Source organism: Ziziphus jujuba, chromosome 1 (genome assembly GCF_031755915.1).
Source record: "Ziziphus jujuba cultivar Dongzao chromosome 1, ASM3175591v1".
Lineage (NCBI taxonomy): Eukaryota > Viridiplantae > Streptophyta > Magnoliopsida > Rosales > Rhamnaceae > Ziziphus > Ziziphus jujuba.
The window spans coordinates 45,602,409-45,620,893 of record NC_083379.1 but is presented as its reverse complement, the minus strand read 5'-3'; the positions used below and the strand labels follow the sequence as shown (position 1 = coordinate 45,620,893).

The 18,485-nt window shown below is 35.8% G+C and overlaps 3 protein-coding genes across 3 annotated transcripts; all 3 read left to right on the top strand.

The window, feature by feature from the left end:
• The first annotated feature begins 4,040 nt into the window (after nt 1–4,040).
• Nucleotides 4,041–5,336, top strand: LOC107409360 (caffeoylshikimate esterase). Its single transcript, XM_016016799.4, has one exon. The coding sequence runs from the start codon at nt 4,145–4,147 to the stop codon at nt 5,123–5,125; it is 981 nt and encodes a 326-aa protein (XP_015872285.2). The 5' UTR covers nt 4,041–4,144; the 3' UTR covers nt 5,126–5,336.
• Nucleotides 5,337–10,088: 4,752 nt separating this feature from the next.
• On the top strand, nt 10,089–13,923 carry LOC107409311 (plastidic ATP/ADP-transporter). The gene is made up of 5 exons (XM_048475708.2): nt 10,089–11,184; nt 11,742–11,996; nt 12,475–12,618; nt 12,699–13,046; nt 13,284–13,923. The coding sequence occupies exons 1-5, from the start codon at nt 10,417–10,419 to the stop codon at nt 13,635–13,637; spliced, it is 1,869 nt and encodes a 622-aa protein (XP_048331665.2). The 5' UTR covers nt 10,089–10,416; the 3' UTR covers nt 13,638–13,923.
• A 135-nt stretch (nt 13,924–14,058) lies between these two features.
• Nucleotides 14,059–18,277, top strand: LOC107409323 (coleoptile phototropism protein 1). Its single transcript, XM_016016760.4, has 2 exons — nt 14,059–16,090; nt 17,494–18,277. Exons 1-2 carry the CDS (start codon nt 15,260–15,262, stop codon nt 18,046–18,048), a joined length of 1,386 nt encoding a protein of 461 aa, XP_015872246.3. The 5' UTR covers nt 14,059–15,259; the 3' UTR covers nt 18,049–18,277.
• The last annotated feature ends 208 nt before the right edge of the window (nt 18,278–18,485 follow it).

The following is an 18,485-nucleotide window of genomic DNA, read 5'->3' as shown; positions in this document are numbered from 1 at the left end:
TTTATTTTTTCTGCTTAAACTAATAAAGATATATTGTAGTTTACCTAAAAATAAAAATATATATATAAAATCGTCATTAGGCATCAAGCATGCTTATGTAGCCACGTCTAGCTCTTTCTCTGGGTATTATTGATTTCTTTTGGGGGCTCAAAAGATTTGCCAGGAGTACAAATAAATAAAATATAGAAGAATAATAAGATATTTAAATATTTTATGTATAAAGGAACAGTATAAGTAGTAAGGAAATTTTCTATCTCATCTTTTAATTCATATAAAGTCTTGAAAACAGACAAAACAACTTTATCAAAAAAAAAAAAAAAAAAAAACTTTATCTTATATATATATATATATATACAATGAAGTGCCTGCTTGAAATGGTTCATATAGCAAAGAAAGATCCAACTTAGTCCAATCGAAGTCAATTACATACGCAGGAAGTTGATAATTACGCATTGATATATATTCCTTCCGTAGATAAATGGTATTAGTTGTCTTAGGGGCCACAAACACCACCGTCCATTACCAAAATCACCATCTTAATTAGCCATTTCTAAAGGTTGATTACGGACACCTGGGGTGCTAATTTAAACATGGTGATTTTTCTTTTCTTAACTTGGATACACCAATTTTTGCTTTAGGGGCCACAAACACCACCGTCCATTACCAAAATCACCATCTTAATTAGCCATTTCTAAAGGTTGATTAAGGACACCTGAGGTGCTAATTTAAACATGGTGATTTTTCTTTTTTCTTTTTTTTTTTTTTAACTTGGATACATCAGTTTTCGCTTTTATGGGTCATTTTCTTTCTTTTTTGCTCAAATCTAAATCAAACTGACGAGAAGCAATTAAAATTGGCCTATATATATGCAGGAATTTCCTTCAAGTAACCGGAATCCCTTCACAACACGACAACTTATGAGTGGTGATATATAAAAATGTTCCTTGGTGTCTTTATTTCCAAAGGTTGTTGGAGTGTTCGTGTTGGGTGGTTGGTGGGATTTGAACCATTCGTGTCGTTTAATGTAGAAAAATTAAGTTCAAGACCCAGAAAAAATATCCCCTGGGGAGAGTGTTCACCCTTGGAGTAAAGGGGTTCTATTACCTTAAAGATGGATGGTTGTCTTAGTTTTTTGTGTCACGTATTAGCATTCTATCTTTCTTACATAATATACTTGGTACAATCATCCCTAGATTTTAGACCTTTTTAAGGATAATATTTGAACCTTTGTCCTTAATTTATGCATCGAAAAATTGTAAAAGAGGGAGAAGAAAACACTAACCAAAAAAAAAAATTCTTGGAAATGTGTCAGAACTCAATAATTGAAGGCTCACATAGATAGGCCCTAGCATCCATTTTCTTTTTATTGTTTTTAAAAAATTATGGTATGGGCATGTCTCAAAAATGGTAAGAGAATCTCAGCTCTATAGTTATGATACCCCATCAAAATTACCATGCTGCTTCTGATGCGACAAGATCTGTGAATCCATCTAAGTATTTAGCGTACAGTAATTGAGGGGTGTTTTTGGGGTCTCACCCTCAAGAAGTTTAATACTTCTAAATAAATTGAACAAGTTTCTAGTTTGGGTTTCATTCTACATTCGTAATATTGTTCTTCATTATACGCAGTACTCTTATTGATTTCTAGATTTTATGCTACATGTGAACTGAAGTTTCTTTCTTCCAATGATTCTTCTTCTGAAATTCCAATAACAAGTAAGTTGGGTCCATATATACAATGATCTTGTCCTAAACAATAAAAAACAATCTTGGCAACCTGTATTTTGTTTGTTTGCCCTCCGTTTTTAGTCAGTACAACTCCCCCCTTCAAGCGAAAAAACAAAAGCTGAACCAGACTATAAGCGAGAGTAATTGGAAAAATGGGTTTGCTATTTTCAGCTGATGCTGGACCAACATATACGTGGATCATTATTTTTATTATGGGCTTTATCCATTTCTACAATTATTTATGGGCTTTGTCCATTTTTAATTATCTTTTAATTGAATAAAACTTTTTTTTTTTTTTTTTTGGGGATAAAATTATGGAATCAAACTTGAAAAATGAACTCTTTTGTACCTTTTAAAAAACTTTAATGTAAAAAAACTAAAGCGAAGCTGTGATTCGCTATATTTCTTCTCAAAAGGGAGACAATTTCAAGTTGCACGTCCAGTGTATCGGCTTTATTTTTGCTCTTGCCTTTGATAGCTGCATAATGAGGTTAAGACTTAAGACTACAACTTAGAGCTGGCTTGGGGAAGAGGTCGTTTAAGTTTTGGGCCCTATCTATTTTCTTTTAAAATGGGTCAGTTTCTTATGAGACGTTATGAAGTCTGTTTCCAAATGTGTCCAACACCCGCCATTATAGGAGGTTGTTTCTTCTCTTTTTTTCATTATTATTATTATTAATTTTTGGTAAAATTATAGTAGGTTTCTAAAAGCACCCAAATAAAAACATATAGAATTACATTATATGAAAGTTTCAAGAGAAAGATAAACAGAAATCTCTTTTAAGGATATTATAGTTGACAAAAATGAAATAGAATTATATGCATTTAAAAATCTATTTTAAAACGTTGGAGAATGTGATGGAAGTATATTTACAGTTCCGACTCTATATATTAAAATCTACATTAATAAACCTATTTTCTTCCATTAGACTCATTATGGTTTATGCAAAGTAAACATGAAGGGGAGGTTGTATCATGCGATACCTCACATTTCATAACGAAATTATAAACTCGTAAGTAAATTATTCATAACAAAATGAACATTCTTCTTTCTAAATTGTTGTTACTAAGTAGCTATATATATATATATATATTAATAGTGTCATAAGAACTGTGATCTTGTGATTAAATAACATAGACTCTTGTTCCCCATTTCCAAAAATTATATTAGTTATATTTAACCACTATAATAATTAGTAGTTTTAGATTTAAGATTTTAAAGTGTTCATAGGCTTTCATATCCTCACCTAATTTAAAAAATTAAATGTGGTTATTAATCGCAACCCATACACAGCCATCCATAATATGTCATATAGCATGTGGAAGATCCCTTTTTGAATTTAAAACTGGCATTGGAATCTGCCCTCCCCATTTTAAAAGAAAAAAAGCAAAAAAAAAAAAAAAAAAAAAAGGCTTATTTTGGGATTTGATGAAGCATAGAAATGGGCTGAATAGATGAAGTACATAGGAATATGGCTTTTCATTAGGCCTCGAAACTCCATTTCTGCCAATTCTAAAAAATTAAGGCCCATAAGGCCAACCTTAAGTCTTAACTCTTAAAAGCATCTTTAAACGATTTTTGAAAATAAAAAAAAATATTTTTTTATAATAAAAAATATTTTTTAAAATAACTAGTAAAGTTTAAAATATCAAATTTTCTATTTAAATTTTTTATTTTTATTATTTTATAAATATATATTATTTTATTGATAGTTTTTATTTTTTATATGAATTATTTATATTTTAAATATTATAATAATGATAAAAAATATTATTTAATTAAATAAATATAATATTAAAATAAAAAATAATTTTGTTATTTTATTTTTAAAAAGTTAAATCAATTTTTTATATTAAAAAATTAAAATAAAAAATTTATTAATTTTTTTTTAAATATTATCTTTAAAATAAAAAAATACTATATTTAAAAAGTATTATAGAGATACTCTAACAAACTTACAGCTCTTCCAATAGAGTCAGCGAGACGTGGTAGGCCGAGCCGAATCACAAAAAAAAAAAAAAAAAAAGAGATAGTGAGACCGGAGAAAAACAGAAAAACGTTGAACAAAAGGAAAGCACTGACAGATCACCAACAACAACACGTAGACCCCACATTGGACTCATAATTTATCCATAAATAATTTTTTTCTAAAAAATAATCATATAATAATAAAGTGAGTCTCTCACCAACCCCAATCCTCAATGGTGGGACCCATAAAGAAAGTCAATCCACCCACCCCATTGGCACTCAACGACCCCCAGTGGCGGCCCCCACATTACATCAAATAAACCAAATTGCACCTCATCCAACAGCACTGCAATTCCCCACCCACCCCACAGCATCCCCACGCCACCAAACCCTCTCTCTTTTCCCTCCCACTTCTCCACTGAAAGAACCCAAAACAAAAAATTAATCATGCAGTCCGAAACGCTGCCACCCGAAACGCCCCCGAATTTCTGGGGCAACATGCCGGAAGAGGAGTACTACACCTCCCAAGGGGTGCGCAACACCAAGTCCTACTTCGACACCCCACACGGCAAGATCTTCACCCAGAGTTTCCTCCCCTTGGATACCCCCAACGTCAAAGGCACCGTCTACATGTCACACGGCTACGGCTCCGACACCGGCTGGCTCTTCCAGAAGATCTGCATCAGCTTCTCCACCTGGGGTTACGCCGTCTTCGCCGCCGACCTCCTCGGTCACGGCCGCTCCGACGGTCTCCGTTGCTACCTCGGCGATCTGGAGAAGGTCGCCGCTGCCTCTCTTTCCTACTTCGTCCACGTCCGCCGCAGCGAACCTTACAAGGACCTCCCCGCTTTTCTGTTCGGCGAGTCCATGGGTGGGGCCGCCACCATGCTTATGTACTTCCAGTCAGATCCCGACACGTGGACGGGGCTGATATTCTCGGCGCCTCTGTTCGTCATGCCCGAGAACATGAAGCCCAGCAAGGTGAGGCTGTTCCTGTACGGCATGCTGTTCGGGATCGCCGACACATGGGCGGCAATGCCCGATAACAAAATGGTCGGGAAGGCAATCAAGGACCCGGAGAAGCTGAAGATCATAGCCTCGAATCCGAGACGTTATACGGGACAGCCTAGGGTTGGGACAATGAGGGAATTGGCTAGGGTGTGCCAGTACATACAGGATAATTTCTCCAAAGTTACGGCGCCTTTTTTGACTGTGCATGGGACGGCAGATGGAGTGACGTGTCCGACGTCGTCTCAGCTGCTGTATGAGAAAGCATCCAGTGCGGATAAGAGCTTGAAGCTTTACGATGGAATGTACCATTCGCTGATCCAAGGGGAGCCGGATGAGAATGCAAACATTGTGCTGAGGGATATGAGGGAGTGGATTGATGAGAGAGTGGAGAGGTATGGCTCTAAGATTTCTTCTTAATTGTAAAAATAAATAAGCACCCTCCTATTAGAGAGGCAAAACTGAGAAGGAAAAAAAAAAAAAAAAAAATTGTGGTTGATAATTGGGTAGTGTGTTCCACTGTGATACAAAAATTGGGATTTGATCCATGGTGTGGATTATCGTGGAATTTAATTCTAATGTAATAAAAAGAAAGAAAAAAGAAAAAGGAGATAAGTAATTTAAATTTAAATTCTGATTTTTCTGTACAAATTGTGTGATATAATGTTATGGGGCTGCGCATAAAATGTTATATGTAAATTGCATTCGGATACAGCAACATGTGATTAAGTTGCATAGAATTGGTCATGGCAAGGAACATGTTAAAACAGATGTGACTACCTAAAATGGTTGCTTTTGTGTGTGGTAGAGGTTTGAATAATAGGTGGAGGTACATTGAATTTGGATATGGGTCTGTTTGCGACTCTAGTTCTTTTTAGGAGATATGGAGCAGGGCTGCCGGCTTCAGCTTATTTGACGTCTCCAATCCATATTTGCTAGTCTGGTTTTGGATTTGTGTATCATAATTTGGTGTTTATTGTGGGGACTTCTGTATTTAATCATGGATCTCCTGCTGCTACACATAAAATGGAAAATACGACCTGTCCTCTTATATTGCGAATATCACCAAAATTTCTTTATCTTTTTATATTTGGAATTTCTTATCTTTTTATATTTGGGTCCAAATACAGTGAGTTGATGAGATTTTAAAACTATAAAAGTTAGGTATTAGGCTACTACCGCATTTATTTTACCCTTTAATTTGAGAAGCTTAAGACAAAACGTGAATCAAAATCTGGTGGCTTGACACTGGTAGTCAAAACTGACAGCTTCTCCCTCATTTTAATAATCATTATGAGAAATTTAATTAGTGGAGGCGTTGCGTACTTTTTCTTGGGTATGTTATCGTGGTTTATGTTGGGCCATGGCCCAAATCCGAATGCAATGCCAATTGGATCAGAGCATCGGATGCAGGCCTGTATTCGGTATGTTCCATCTCAATGCACTGAATCGAATGGATATGGGTCTTGTTGGGTCACCTATTGTGTTAAGGCAACATGGAGCTTGGCTACAGCGCTTTTGAGGCCATCCAATCCATATTATTAGTAGTCTGATTTTGGATTTGTGTATAATTATTTGATAACTTATCATTCAAATTGTGGCCAGGGAGATGAAAATTCTTTATATTTGGACTTTCTTCACATTGGGGTCCAAATATAATTGACTTGATGAGGCTATAAAACTTAATAATGATAGGCACCAGCCCATTTATTTATTTATTTATTCTCTTAATTGGAGAAGCTTAAGACAAAAGTGAATCAAAATTGGGTGCATTGGCAGTCAAAACAGACAGCTTCTCCTACACTCTAAATCACTGCTATGAGACATTTCGTGGAGGCGTTGCCAACTTTTACTTGGGTAATGTTAGGCCAAGGCCCAAATCTAAATGCAGTGGCAATTGGATCAGAAAATCGGATTCAGGCCTGTATTGGGTGGAGAGGCCCAAAAAGGTTGAACTGTAATAACTCACACGACAATCCAAATGGAGGCGTCTCAAATCAGAAGATGTTTTTTAAAGTTTGAGTCGGAATAAGTTGGAATACGGACACAGTGACGTGTCCCGAACAGATTACCGTTTTTGTCCTGTTTAAGTAAGTTGGGGGTTTGGGGTTTGCAGCGGTTGGATTGGGTGTGCTGTGACTGTGAGATTGACGTCTTGCATTTCGCGCTTTCCAGTTTCCATTTACGAGGTCATCGATGTAACGCATCACCTTTTCGCCACGTGTATTAATATGCACCGCTCCTCTTAGGGACCACGATCATGCCAGTATGCCACATCTGTGGTGAGGTGACGGAATATATTGTGAATATGTACCCTTCCCCCAACTCATTCTTTTTTGTTTTTTTATATACATTTTCTTTCCTTTTCTTTTAGTCTCTTCTATTATTATTATTATTATTTTTTTTTATAATAGTATTATTATTATTATTATTATTGTTTTGCTGATTATTGAGTTCTTTCATATTAAGCAGATCATGTTACGAATAATTATACTTAACAAATTATACATTAGCTGCTTTACATGTCGATAAATGATAAAAATAAAAAAAAAATAAAAAGAAGAAAACTTTTACATATCGTTTAGTATAAAATTTAGCACGTAGTTCTTCCGTTTGACTAGGAGTCTGCACGTAGTTCCTCCGGATTCCTCGTGCTTGTATTTTATTTTGTCTTTTTTAATACATTTCTCGTGCTCGTGATTGGTAATTGGATAAACAAACCTCCAAAAGGTTTTTTGGTCCTTGGGAATCCTCACAATAATGCAATTCCGTGCCTTAATTGGAACTAAAGCAAAGAACATATATATTATTTATCCAAAAAAGAGAGAAAAGAACATATATATATATATATATATATTATATTCCACCGGAGCATATATAGGGATATAGACACTAGAGAATAGATTATTTACTATCCATTATCTTCGTGCCATTTTTTCATTCTAACTTCAATGGATTGCTAGTGATAAAAATAAATAAATAAATTCAATGGATTGCTTATTACATGTAGGAACAAAAATCAATATAATTGACCGACTGATTTGAAAGTGGAGAATTTCTATACCCACTACCAAACAACTCGTTCTATATTGTTTGCATATCACATCCTGTGTACAAATTGGTAACATCCTTGCCCCTCTCCTTGGTCTCTCTAAACCTTGTCCCATCTAAACGGCCACGTTTTGAACATGATTTGATGGTGCGTGTCCTATATCATCACAAATTCCACTACTCTTTCTATATGGTAGGGATTGATTTTAAATTTATGTACTACTTTTGGAATGATTGTTAATAAACAAATCAAAAGATGCAGTTGGTAACACGATTGATGTTTTGTTTTTTGTTTTTTAGTTAAATCAATTTAACTTTATGTGATTTAAATATTAATCAATGGTAATTATAATTTGTTAGACATTTCAGTGTATTGTAAATTTATAAAAAATATATATAAAATAAAAAATCAAAATAATGTTAAACTATATTCAATTTGATGTAGTAGTTAGTTTAAATATTTACCAAACTTTAATTAGATAAACTTTAATTCAAGTTACTTTTGCATATATACAAATTAATTTTGTCAAATTCTAGAAGAAAATGTAAATTTTAATTTGATATTATGTTGTAATCCGTGGATGATACCGCTTGAAGGTAAGTTTTAATGATCAAAGTGACACACCGTTCCAAAATATACGACTATATTTTTAGTTAAACAACCAATCAATTTGTTTGGGAGGAAAGATTTCAAGTTCACATTTTGACTCTGAAAGTTTTGGTAATTTGGGTATAAGAAGCTTACAAGAAACACGCAGGCAACTCGTATGGGGAACAGCAACAAAGAAAATAACACGAACAGGGAAGGTCTTACAAGAGAAATGGGAGATGATGAACTATAATTTGATTGAAAATGATGTATCGACATGAAAGCAACGATTGGGAAATTAAGCATCCATATTTAATTTATTCAGGACCATGTTGGGTTATTATGTAATGGAATTTGAATTGAGTTTTATTTTATGGGACCCCAAAAACATTGAAATAGAAAAAGAAAATTAAGAAACGGCATGCTCTATGCAACTGGCCTTCACCACTATATATTTTTGGCTCGTGGTCAAAGCTTTCATCCGCATATGGTCTCCTTCTAGGTTGAAATTTCAAAGTTTTTGACCTTTTTTTAAAAAAAAAAGATTAATTTTAATTTTAATTTTTTTATAAATTTTTTGAAAAGTATTTTTCCGAGATAAACCTGTTTTTATTTTTTGGTATTCGTAGTTTTAAAACTGGTTAAAATGTAATTACCGCTTTATGCTTTTGTATCTAAATTGTCAATACCTTTACTGTAGAACCAATATTAAATAATTTACCCAAAAAAAAAAAACCAATATTAAATAAAATGACTAATTCTGATTTTGATTCTTTCTGGGCTCTTTAAAGTGTACAGAGTTAATTTGGCTCCAAAGAGGACCATGTTAATTAATTGTATAAAAAATTTTGTATCGTAGTTAGCCTGAGACATTAATGGATAGTATAAATTCAGCGGTAACTAACCAAAAATAATTCTTAATATTCATTGGCTTTTGGGAAATTACCCTCTTAAAACGATTTTCGACTAACTTATTTATTATGATGATCATCTAGCACACAAAGATCATCTTATTGAATATGCAAAGGGATAAGATTTCTCCATGGCATTATTCAATTTTTCTGCTAGCAGAACTACAACATTAAACAATAAAGAACAATTAAAAAAACTTACAAGTTGCACCATCCTCCTCCACCACCAACATACAGGGATTGATCTGACCTACAAAACCACAAACAAGAATTCCTAACCCAATGCCAAAAAATGAGCCACACCGTTAACTGCTCTAGGTTTTCAGCATACCATGGACGGTCAAAACAGACCCATCCTATCTTTGGTGAAAAATACAATGAAATAACAATAATAATAATAATAATAATAATAAAATTTCTTAAAAATGGGAAAAAAAAACATTAATGATTGGATCCACATTCTACGATTTTGTATCTGAAATGTAACTTTCACAGGTCATGTACATCCCATCTCCATCCCTACAAAAGTATAAAAAAGTGCAAAAAATGAAAATATCTTCCGAGGGGTTTTTGGTCATTACACAAAATAAGGCCAATATGGGGGCAAAGTGAATTTGCTCACATGAAACGCCTTACACACTTGTGAAGATCCTTTTAGGATACTTTTCTTTTTGCTTTTAAACCTTTATTAGCATTTAAACATCACTCTTTCCCGTTCAAAGTTCTCTTCCAAGTGTATGGATTCCTCTGTCTCCAATTTGTCTTCTTGTTAACGGATTGAGACTCCAGCCAAACTGCTTCTGGCTCTAATTTAAAGAAAACCCATTTTTGAATTAAGCCTGTGATGCTAGAAAAAAACCACCCTCTCATTAAACTTTCAAATTTCTGAATTTTCGATACCCAAAGATTTGATTTTTATTTTTTAATTTTTTTTTTTGTTTTTCCTTTCTCAGCCTCCTCTTGAGGGTTTGGTTGCATTATTATTAATTTTTTTTTATTGATATATAAAAGATATTTTTATCTACCCCTTCCCACCCCTTTGAGAAAATCTTCTCCAGCCACTTTATCTCTCTTTCCTTATCTGTGTCTCTTCATGTTCTCCTCTTGAAAGAACCTAAAGTTTTCGGCTTGCTTGAAGAGACCCTAAGAGAGAGAGAGACATGGTGGCTGTTTTACCGACTAAAGGGCTTCTCTCTCTGCCCCCAAACCCCAAAACTAGGGCTTTACTACCTTCACAGGGTTTAAAGCATAGAATTTTCTCAGTCAAGCCCAGAGCCCTTGGTGGGATTTCTTTACAATCATCAAACGAGTTCCAAAAGTTTCAAGGTGTTGTCTCAAAGACTCATGGGTTTGGTACAAAGGACGGAAATTTATTCATATGCAAGGCTGAAGCCGCTGCTTCATCACCAGCTGAGGGGCAGCCCTTGTTTGAAGAAACTGAGAAGGCCAAGTTCTTGGGTCTTGAGGTTACAACTATTAAGAAGATTATACCACTTGGGCTCATGTTCTTCTGTATCCTTTTTAATTACACAATCCTAAGAGACACAAAGGACGTGCTGGTTGTGACGGCTAAAGGGAGTAGTGCAGAGATTATACCATTTCTGAAGACATGGGTGAATTTGCCCTTGGCTATTGGGTTTATGTTGTTGTACACAAAGTTGGCTAATGTGTTGTCTAAGCAGGCTCTCTTCTATACTGTAATTGTCCCCTTCATCGCCTTTTTTGGTGCATTCGGGTTTGTCCTGTATCCTCTCAGCAACGCTATCCACCCTCAGGCGCTTGCTGACAAGCTTCTCAATGATCTTGGTCCAAGGTTCCTCGGCCCGCTTGCAATTTTCAGGATATGGAGCTTTTGTTTGTTCTATGTCATGGCTGAATTGTGGGGAAGTGTGGTGATTTCGGTGCTGTTTTGGGGGTTTGCTAATCAGGTAATTATACCTTCACAAAGCGTCTTTTTGGTTGTATTATTTGCTTTGATTCTAGTTTTGGAGATTTGGCTTTAATTTTAGTATGGGAACTTTGCGTTTTGACAAATATTGTTGTGTGCTTTGTAATTGAGGAAGATGTTTGCTGCAAGCGATTCCTGCTGTTTCTTCCATAAGTCGTGCTTAGATTGAATAATATCTACCTATTGTATAAGGTGGATTTTGTGTTTGGATCATCAGTATCCTATTAATTTTAATGTTCTGTTCTTTTAATCGGTTGGTGTGACAGCTAATCAATTAGTGGCACAGTGATTTTCCATAAAACTCTACCAAGTCATGGCTTTGATGTCTTGATAGCTTACTGTTTAATCAAGTGAACATTTGAGTAATTGATGACTTTGATTATATAAGGGACCCATATAATGAAGAGAATCCGAGAACATATCATCTAATGGATAATGTTTTCTTAAAAAATCAGAAGAGCCAAAGAAGAAACTATGCACATTTTTATAAGAGATTAGCTACTCGGGGTTAACTAATGTTGCATGATTTTATTGCAGATTACAACCGTTGATGAAGCAAAAAGATTCTATCCATTGTTTGGGCTTGGGGCAAATGTTGCTCTCATTTTCTCAGGCCGAACGGTGAAGTATTTCTCTAATTTGAGGAAAAATTTGGGTCCTGGAGTTGATGGTTGGGCTATTTCCCTGAAGGGTATGATGAGCATTGTGGTATTAATGGGGTTAGCAATCTGTTTCTTATACTGGTGGGTGAATAGATCTGTTCCTCTTCCAACCCGCAGCAAGAAGAAGAAGGTAATCTTGTGTGAGAATGCCTATATTGTTAATCAATTTAAATTGTTTTCAACAATGCCTAGATTGGTTGAGTAGGTCTAAAATATTATTAAAGTCGATATGTTTATAATACTAGTTAGGTTTAAAATATTAATGGACCCATTATTTTTTTTAGTACTATCTTGCTTGGTATCCCATATCTTGTTACTTTTTAAGTTTCCTAGGTCTACATGCATATTAATGTGGCATTTGTCTGGATTGGAACACATTTGGACTTTATCTTATTGATATGAGAAGAAAGTATCTTTTTACTTGAGGGGATCCCTAATTGCAGAGTCCAGGGGATCTGAAACCTTTGTGCTATTTACACTTAAAAGATACTTAAGAAAGCCTGTTAATGTGCATGCATATAGTTATTGAAAGCTTCTATATTTTTCACTATTAATGACCACTCAAAAATTAACAGTTCATGATACTTACAGTAAATTTTATTGTGCAGGAGAAGCCCAAAATGGGGACAATGGAGAGCTTGAAATTTTTGGTGTCTTCAAGATACATTAGAGATCTCGCCACTTTGGTTGTTGCATATGGTATTAGCATCAATCTCGTTGAGGTTACATGGAAATCAAAGCTCAAAGCTCAGGTAAATAGAAGTTGGATTCTCTTAATCTTTGCCAGCCTATTCTGTTGCTAGTTATTGATTCTCCTCCTCTCTTGGTGCAGTTTCCGAGTCCAAATGAGTACTCGTCCTTTATGGGTGACTTCTCAACTGCCACTGGAATTGCAACTTTCATAATGATGTTGTTAAGTCAATTTATTTTTGACAAATATGGATGGGGAGTTGCTGCTAAGATCACACCTACAGTCCTACTCCTGACAGGAGTTGGTTTCTTTTCTTTGATATTGTTTGGTGATCCACTTGCACCTGGTCTTGCCAAGATTGGGATGACTCCTCTTCTTGCTGCTGTCTATGTGGGTGCAATGCAGAACATTTTCAGCAAGAGTGCTAAGTACAGCTTGTTTGACCCTTGCAAGGAGATGGCATACATCCCCTTAGATGAGGACACAAAGGTTTGTTCCTTTGCTATACAGGGTTAAAAGTTTAGATAGACGTTTGTTTTATTTATGCTTGAATTCATAGTGATATGGGAAATCAAATTTGTATTAACAACTTAGGATGTTATTACATTCTTCTGCTTCTCTTCCTATTTGCTTGAAATTTTGTCAATAATAGACATTGGATTTCATATCTAAGACTCCTCCTTTAGTGCTTTAGTGCTAATGTTGGCAATTAAATGCTTACTGTAGGTTAAAGGAAAGGCAGCCATTGATGTTGTCTGCAACCCATTGGGGAAGTCTGGTGGTGCTTTGATTCAGCAGTTTATGATTTTAACCTTTGGGTCACTTGCAAATTCAACTCCTTACCTAGGAGGTATACTTCTGGTGATTGTACTTGCTTGGTTGGGAGCGGCCAGGTCCTTGGATACCCAGTTTACTGCTCTGCGCCGGGAAGAGGAGCTTGAGAAAGAGATGGAAAGAGCAGCAGTTAAGATCCCAGTTGTGGCTCAGGAGGAAGGTGGAAACGGTTCTCTTGCCGCTGGTTCTGCACTGAATCCAACAGCGGGTGACTCCACTGGATCCTCGACTCCCCGAAATGTTTAATAAAACATCACTTCCATTGAAATCGCCAAGCGAGGACCAATAAGCGGAGCTGATGAGAGAATGAGCGTTAGGGGTGCATTACCTGTGGTAGGATTTTACTGCACTTGAAAAAAAAAAATAAGTATGCTAGTGACTTTATAAAGCCAGTTTTTCCATAGATAACGAGGTTACTGTAATTTTAGTAGTTTCAAAATATATTTTGTAGTATTGCATTGAATTTATATTGTTGGAGTAAACTTTTTAAAAATTTCATTTTTTTATTATAATAATTAATATTTATCGCTAAGGTACTATGTATGATCCCTGCATAGATCAATTGTGCAGGAGATTTTTTTTTTTTTCGGTTTGGAAATAAAATCTGTGTTTCTTGCTCGTATAGCAAGACTTAATATCTGAGTGACTCAGTGCAGTTCCGGCAATCCTGGATTTCTACTTTGCTCAAGACTATGAAGATCAAAGGTAGGAGATGGGATTTGTATATATGAACACGTTTTTTTTTATCGATTTGCTTTGTATTATCTTTACCTACGAGATTCTATTCTATTTCTCGGGAAAACTTGAGACTAGGGTAACAAACTGCATCTTGTCATGTTCATGTCAGGCAGTGGGTTGGGCTGTCAAACAGTTTGGGTACGCTAATGCTAATTGAGCTGTGGGCCCTATTAGTGGATTTTTATTGTTATGGGCCGTGGCAAACTCGAGCCCCTTTTTAATGTCTGGGAAACTGTGGTCCGATATGTATTCAGAGCTACTTTTGTTGACAACCTAACGAACAAGAATTGAAATTAAATTCACGTGGTGGAGGTGGAGGTGGAGGTGGAGGTGGCGCTAGTAAAATCCAAAAAAAAGAAAAAAAAAAAAAAAAAAAAAAGAAAGAAAAAAGAAAAGAGAGAGGCAACTATTACAGTGCCGTTTGCAATTTCGTCACCCTCTTCCTTTGTACATTCCTTGGAGTAAAAAGATGCTGATATTTTTTCCCCCAAAATCCATTTATCTTTGTGTCCCTATTTTTATTTTTCTTTTTAGGTACTACCACAAATTTTACAAAACCATCATTTTATTTCCTATTCATCTCCAAATATCCAATATAATATGGTAATTGGAAGAAAAAATCTATAATATCTAGTATGACCAATTCCACACAAATATGATTTCAGAACACTCTTAAGAAGGAAATGGAGGGTGGGTGATGATGGAATAGTTAAAAGATGTGGTTTACGAGGACGCATTGCATTCCCATCTTTGTACTTGCACTAAAATCCTATACGAGCAACGGAGAGAAAGAGAGGAAGAAAATAGAATGCCGTTTGAAGTCGTTTTCAATGCTGGGGTGGGGGGGGTGATATTATGAAATTTTGTAGGCTTATAAGCCAGAGAATTTGCCATTGTGTGTCATGGGCAAGGAATATTTTTTGCATTTATTATTACTTTGTCTTCTCCCTTTCTCTTTTCTGGTCTTATCCCCTCTTATTCATCACCCATCCTTCATTTCATCCTCCCAACGCTGCCATCAATCCACATAAAAACACAGCCTACATTTTTTCATAGACTAAGTAAATAAAAATTTTCATAAAATAGACATTTTTTAGGGGTATTCTTGTCTATTTACTTACTTGCAGATAATGAACAAGTTGGAAAGGAAACTGGGTCTATTATATATGAGTCATTTTTACACAGACAAAAATTCATTCAGAAATAAAAATAAAAAAAATATGAAGAACAACCTAGCCTTACCAGATTCCGTCACTTTCCCGGGAAAACCATCGCCATTAGCCATGGAATGCTGGTTCGACGATGCGTGCATCCTCGACATGGACTACTTCGTCAAAACCCTCTCCGGCATCAAAGCCAAAGGCGTACGCCCCGACCTCATCGGCTCCATCATAGCCCACTACGCCTCCAAATGGCTGCCGGAGCTCTCCGGCGACGGAACCGCAGAGAGAGGAATAACCGATTTCGAAGAGTCCCCGGAAAGCGTGACGACGTCGTGGATGAGAAAAAGGTTCTTCGTGGAGACCCTGGTGGGGGTTCTTCCACCGGAGAAGGACTCGATCCCCTGCAACTTCCTGCTGAGGCTGCTGCGGACGGCCAACATGGTGTGTGTGGAGCCCACATTCAGAGCGGAGCTGGAGAAGAGGATATCTTGGCAGCTGGACCAGGCGTCCTTGACGGAGCTGATGATACCGTCGTTCAGCCACACTTGCGGGACGTTGCTGGATGTAGAATTGGTTATTAGGTTGGTGAAGAGGTTCGTGAACATGGACGAGGCTGCTAAGAGCGGTGGAGCGGCAGCTCTGGTGAAGGTGGCTAAGCTGGTGGACTGTTACCTTGCTGAGGCGGCAGTGGACTCCAATTTGAGCTTGACTGAGTTTGTTTCTCTTGCCGCTGCTCTTCCTAGCCATGCCCGTGCTACTGATGATGGCTTATACCGAGCCATTGATACTTTTCTCAAAGTAAGTAGTTATAATCCATTTTCTTTTCTTTTTTTCAATTAATTTGTTGGATTAACTAGTATAACAATTAATTGATTAATTGAAGAGTTTTTTCTTCTTTTTTTTTTTTTAAATTATTTTTTATTTTGAAGTAAGTAATCCATTTAATTAGTAGTCATATAGTCCAGCTTATTCTGAGCGACACACATTTCGCAAATTAAGTTTTGCTGGATATTGTGGAGCAACTTATCTTAGTCTAAATTTGTCTAAGAGAACCAAAATATTCTCTTTTAATTACTTATTAAACGAGGTAATCCCTTTTAATTGTTGGATTAACTAGTATAATTAAAGGGTTTTTTATTCTATTATATGGCTCAGATATATGGATTATCCTAGGTTTTAGATTTAAGGAATCATAAGTTTTGAAAAGATATAAATACTAAAAGAATATGAACGAATAATCTAATAAAAGTTGATGTGATGGGACCCGGATTAAGAGGCAGAAACCTGAAGGGGGGTAATGTAGACTGTCACTAACAAGTTTTTTTTTTTTGGTTGAAAAGTCACTAACAAGTTATTCTTCATGGGTGAAGCTCATGGAATCACGTGCCTAGAAACACAACAGGTCTGAAAGAGGTCGAAAGTAAAAGGTTTAATTACGTTAAATGCCATTTTTTTAAAATTTTTTTTCTTTTTAACGTTTTGGGTGGATTCTAGAATTACTAAGTTGGCTTTTGTTCTGTTGTCCAATATCCATCGCTGAAAAATACTTTGCTCAAATGAATGACAGCTGTGTATTTGGACTCGATCCATGCTCTCACGGAACATGATCGACCACCCTCCTCCTTCCTCTCACATCTCATGCTGCTGTCATGCCCATCTCGATGCGTCCGACCCCTTTTCAAATTCACGAGATACATATTATATATATATATATATATATATATATATGTAAATATAGGTGCATTGTCCCTTTTGTACAACGTACCTAGGCAATTTCAACCACGGCTGTGATATCTTCCATGCATTACTAATTTAAATAACCCTACCGCTCTCCGGATTACATTAATATATTCAAACTACACCAATAAATTAATCACACAAATAACCCAAAAAAAATTATTAAAAAAAAAAAAGATGAGCCACATTTACGCCATTAATTAGCTAAATATTGAAGGAAAAAAGAGAGAGAAAATCAATTAGGTGTCCTTTTGTTATAATTTGCTAATTTAAGTAGTATTATATATATATATATATATATATATATTGATATTTGTTAAGCATCACAGTTAACTAAATTGAAATTGTGTTGGTTTTGTATTTTAGGCAAATGATAATATATATATATATATATTTTTTTTTTTATTGAAAGATAGGTAAATGATAAATATAAAATTAATTAATCCATGTATTATATCATGCAGGCACATCCAAACTCGTCCAAGCAAGAAAGGAAGAGTCTATGCAGGCTGATAGATAGTCGGAAACTGACGCCAGAGGCATCCCTCCACGCCGCTCAAAACGAACGCTTGCCAGTCCGAGCCGTAATCCAAGTCCTCCTTTCCGACCAGACCAAGCTCAGCAGCCGGAGTACTACTGATTGGAGTGGGTCATTCAGTGGGACACGAAGCCCAAACCTGGCTCTCGAACCAACTGCTAGGTGCCTATCCAAGCGAGAGATGAGTGTTCAGCAGATGGAGGTGAGGAAGTTGAAAGATGAGGTCCTGAGGCTTCAGAGCCAGTGCAAATCCATGCAAGTCCAGATAGAGAGGTTGGTGGAGAAGAAGAAAGGTTTTTTCAAATGGAGGAAACTTGGGTTGCCTTCTTCATCTTTCAAGAGCTTGAGCGGTGTTGTGGCGGAGAAAATTGAAGAGGTTGATGAAGCAGAAATGGGTTTCGGTCGACAAACACCTATGGACCTCAAAACGAGATTGGTGAGAGGTAGAACTCCACCCAGATGGAGGAAATCCATGTCTTAATTATATTGGAATTAGAATGCCTACTTTGATGTTTTGTGTTGTAACTTGTACGTAAGTAGGTAGTAATTTAATTTATTAGTTTATTAGTATGTAGGATAATATCTAATATTATTATGTTTCTTCTTCTTTTTTTTTTTTGTTTTATTTTGTTGTGACTTTCTCAAACAGTGCAAATTCTAGATGTAATAAGTGGGTCACTTCTATAATAAATTTCCCATTCAATTTAGAAGCTTGAGTAATTATGTATGCGTATGTATGGTGTGGATCGATCACTCAGCTTCCAATATTCATGCTATAATTATGGGCAAAAACTATTTATGTAATTTCAAGTGGATAACTAAGCTAATTATTACTTTATTAGCAAATCAGGCACAAACATAAAAATATAAAAAAAAAAAATTAAAAGGAAAGTGGATAAGCAAATTGATATTTCTTCC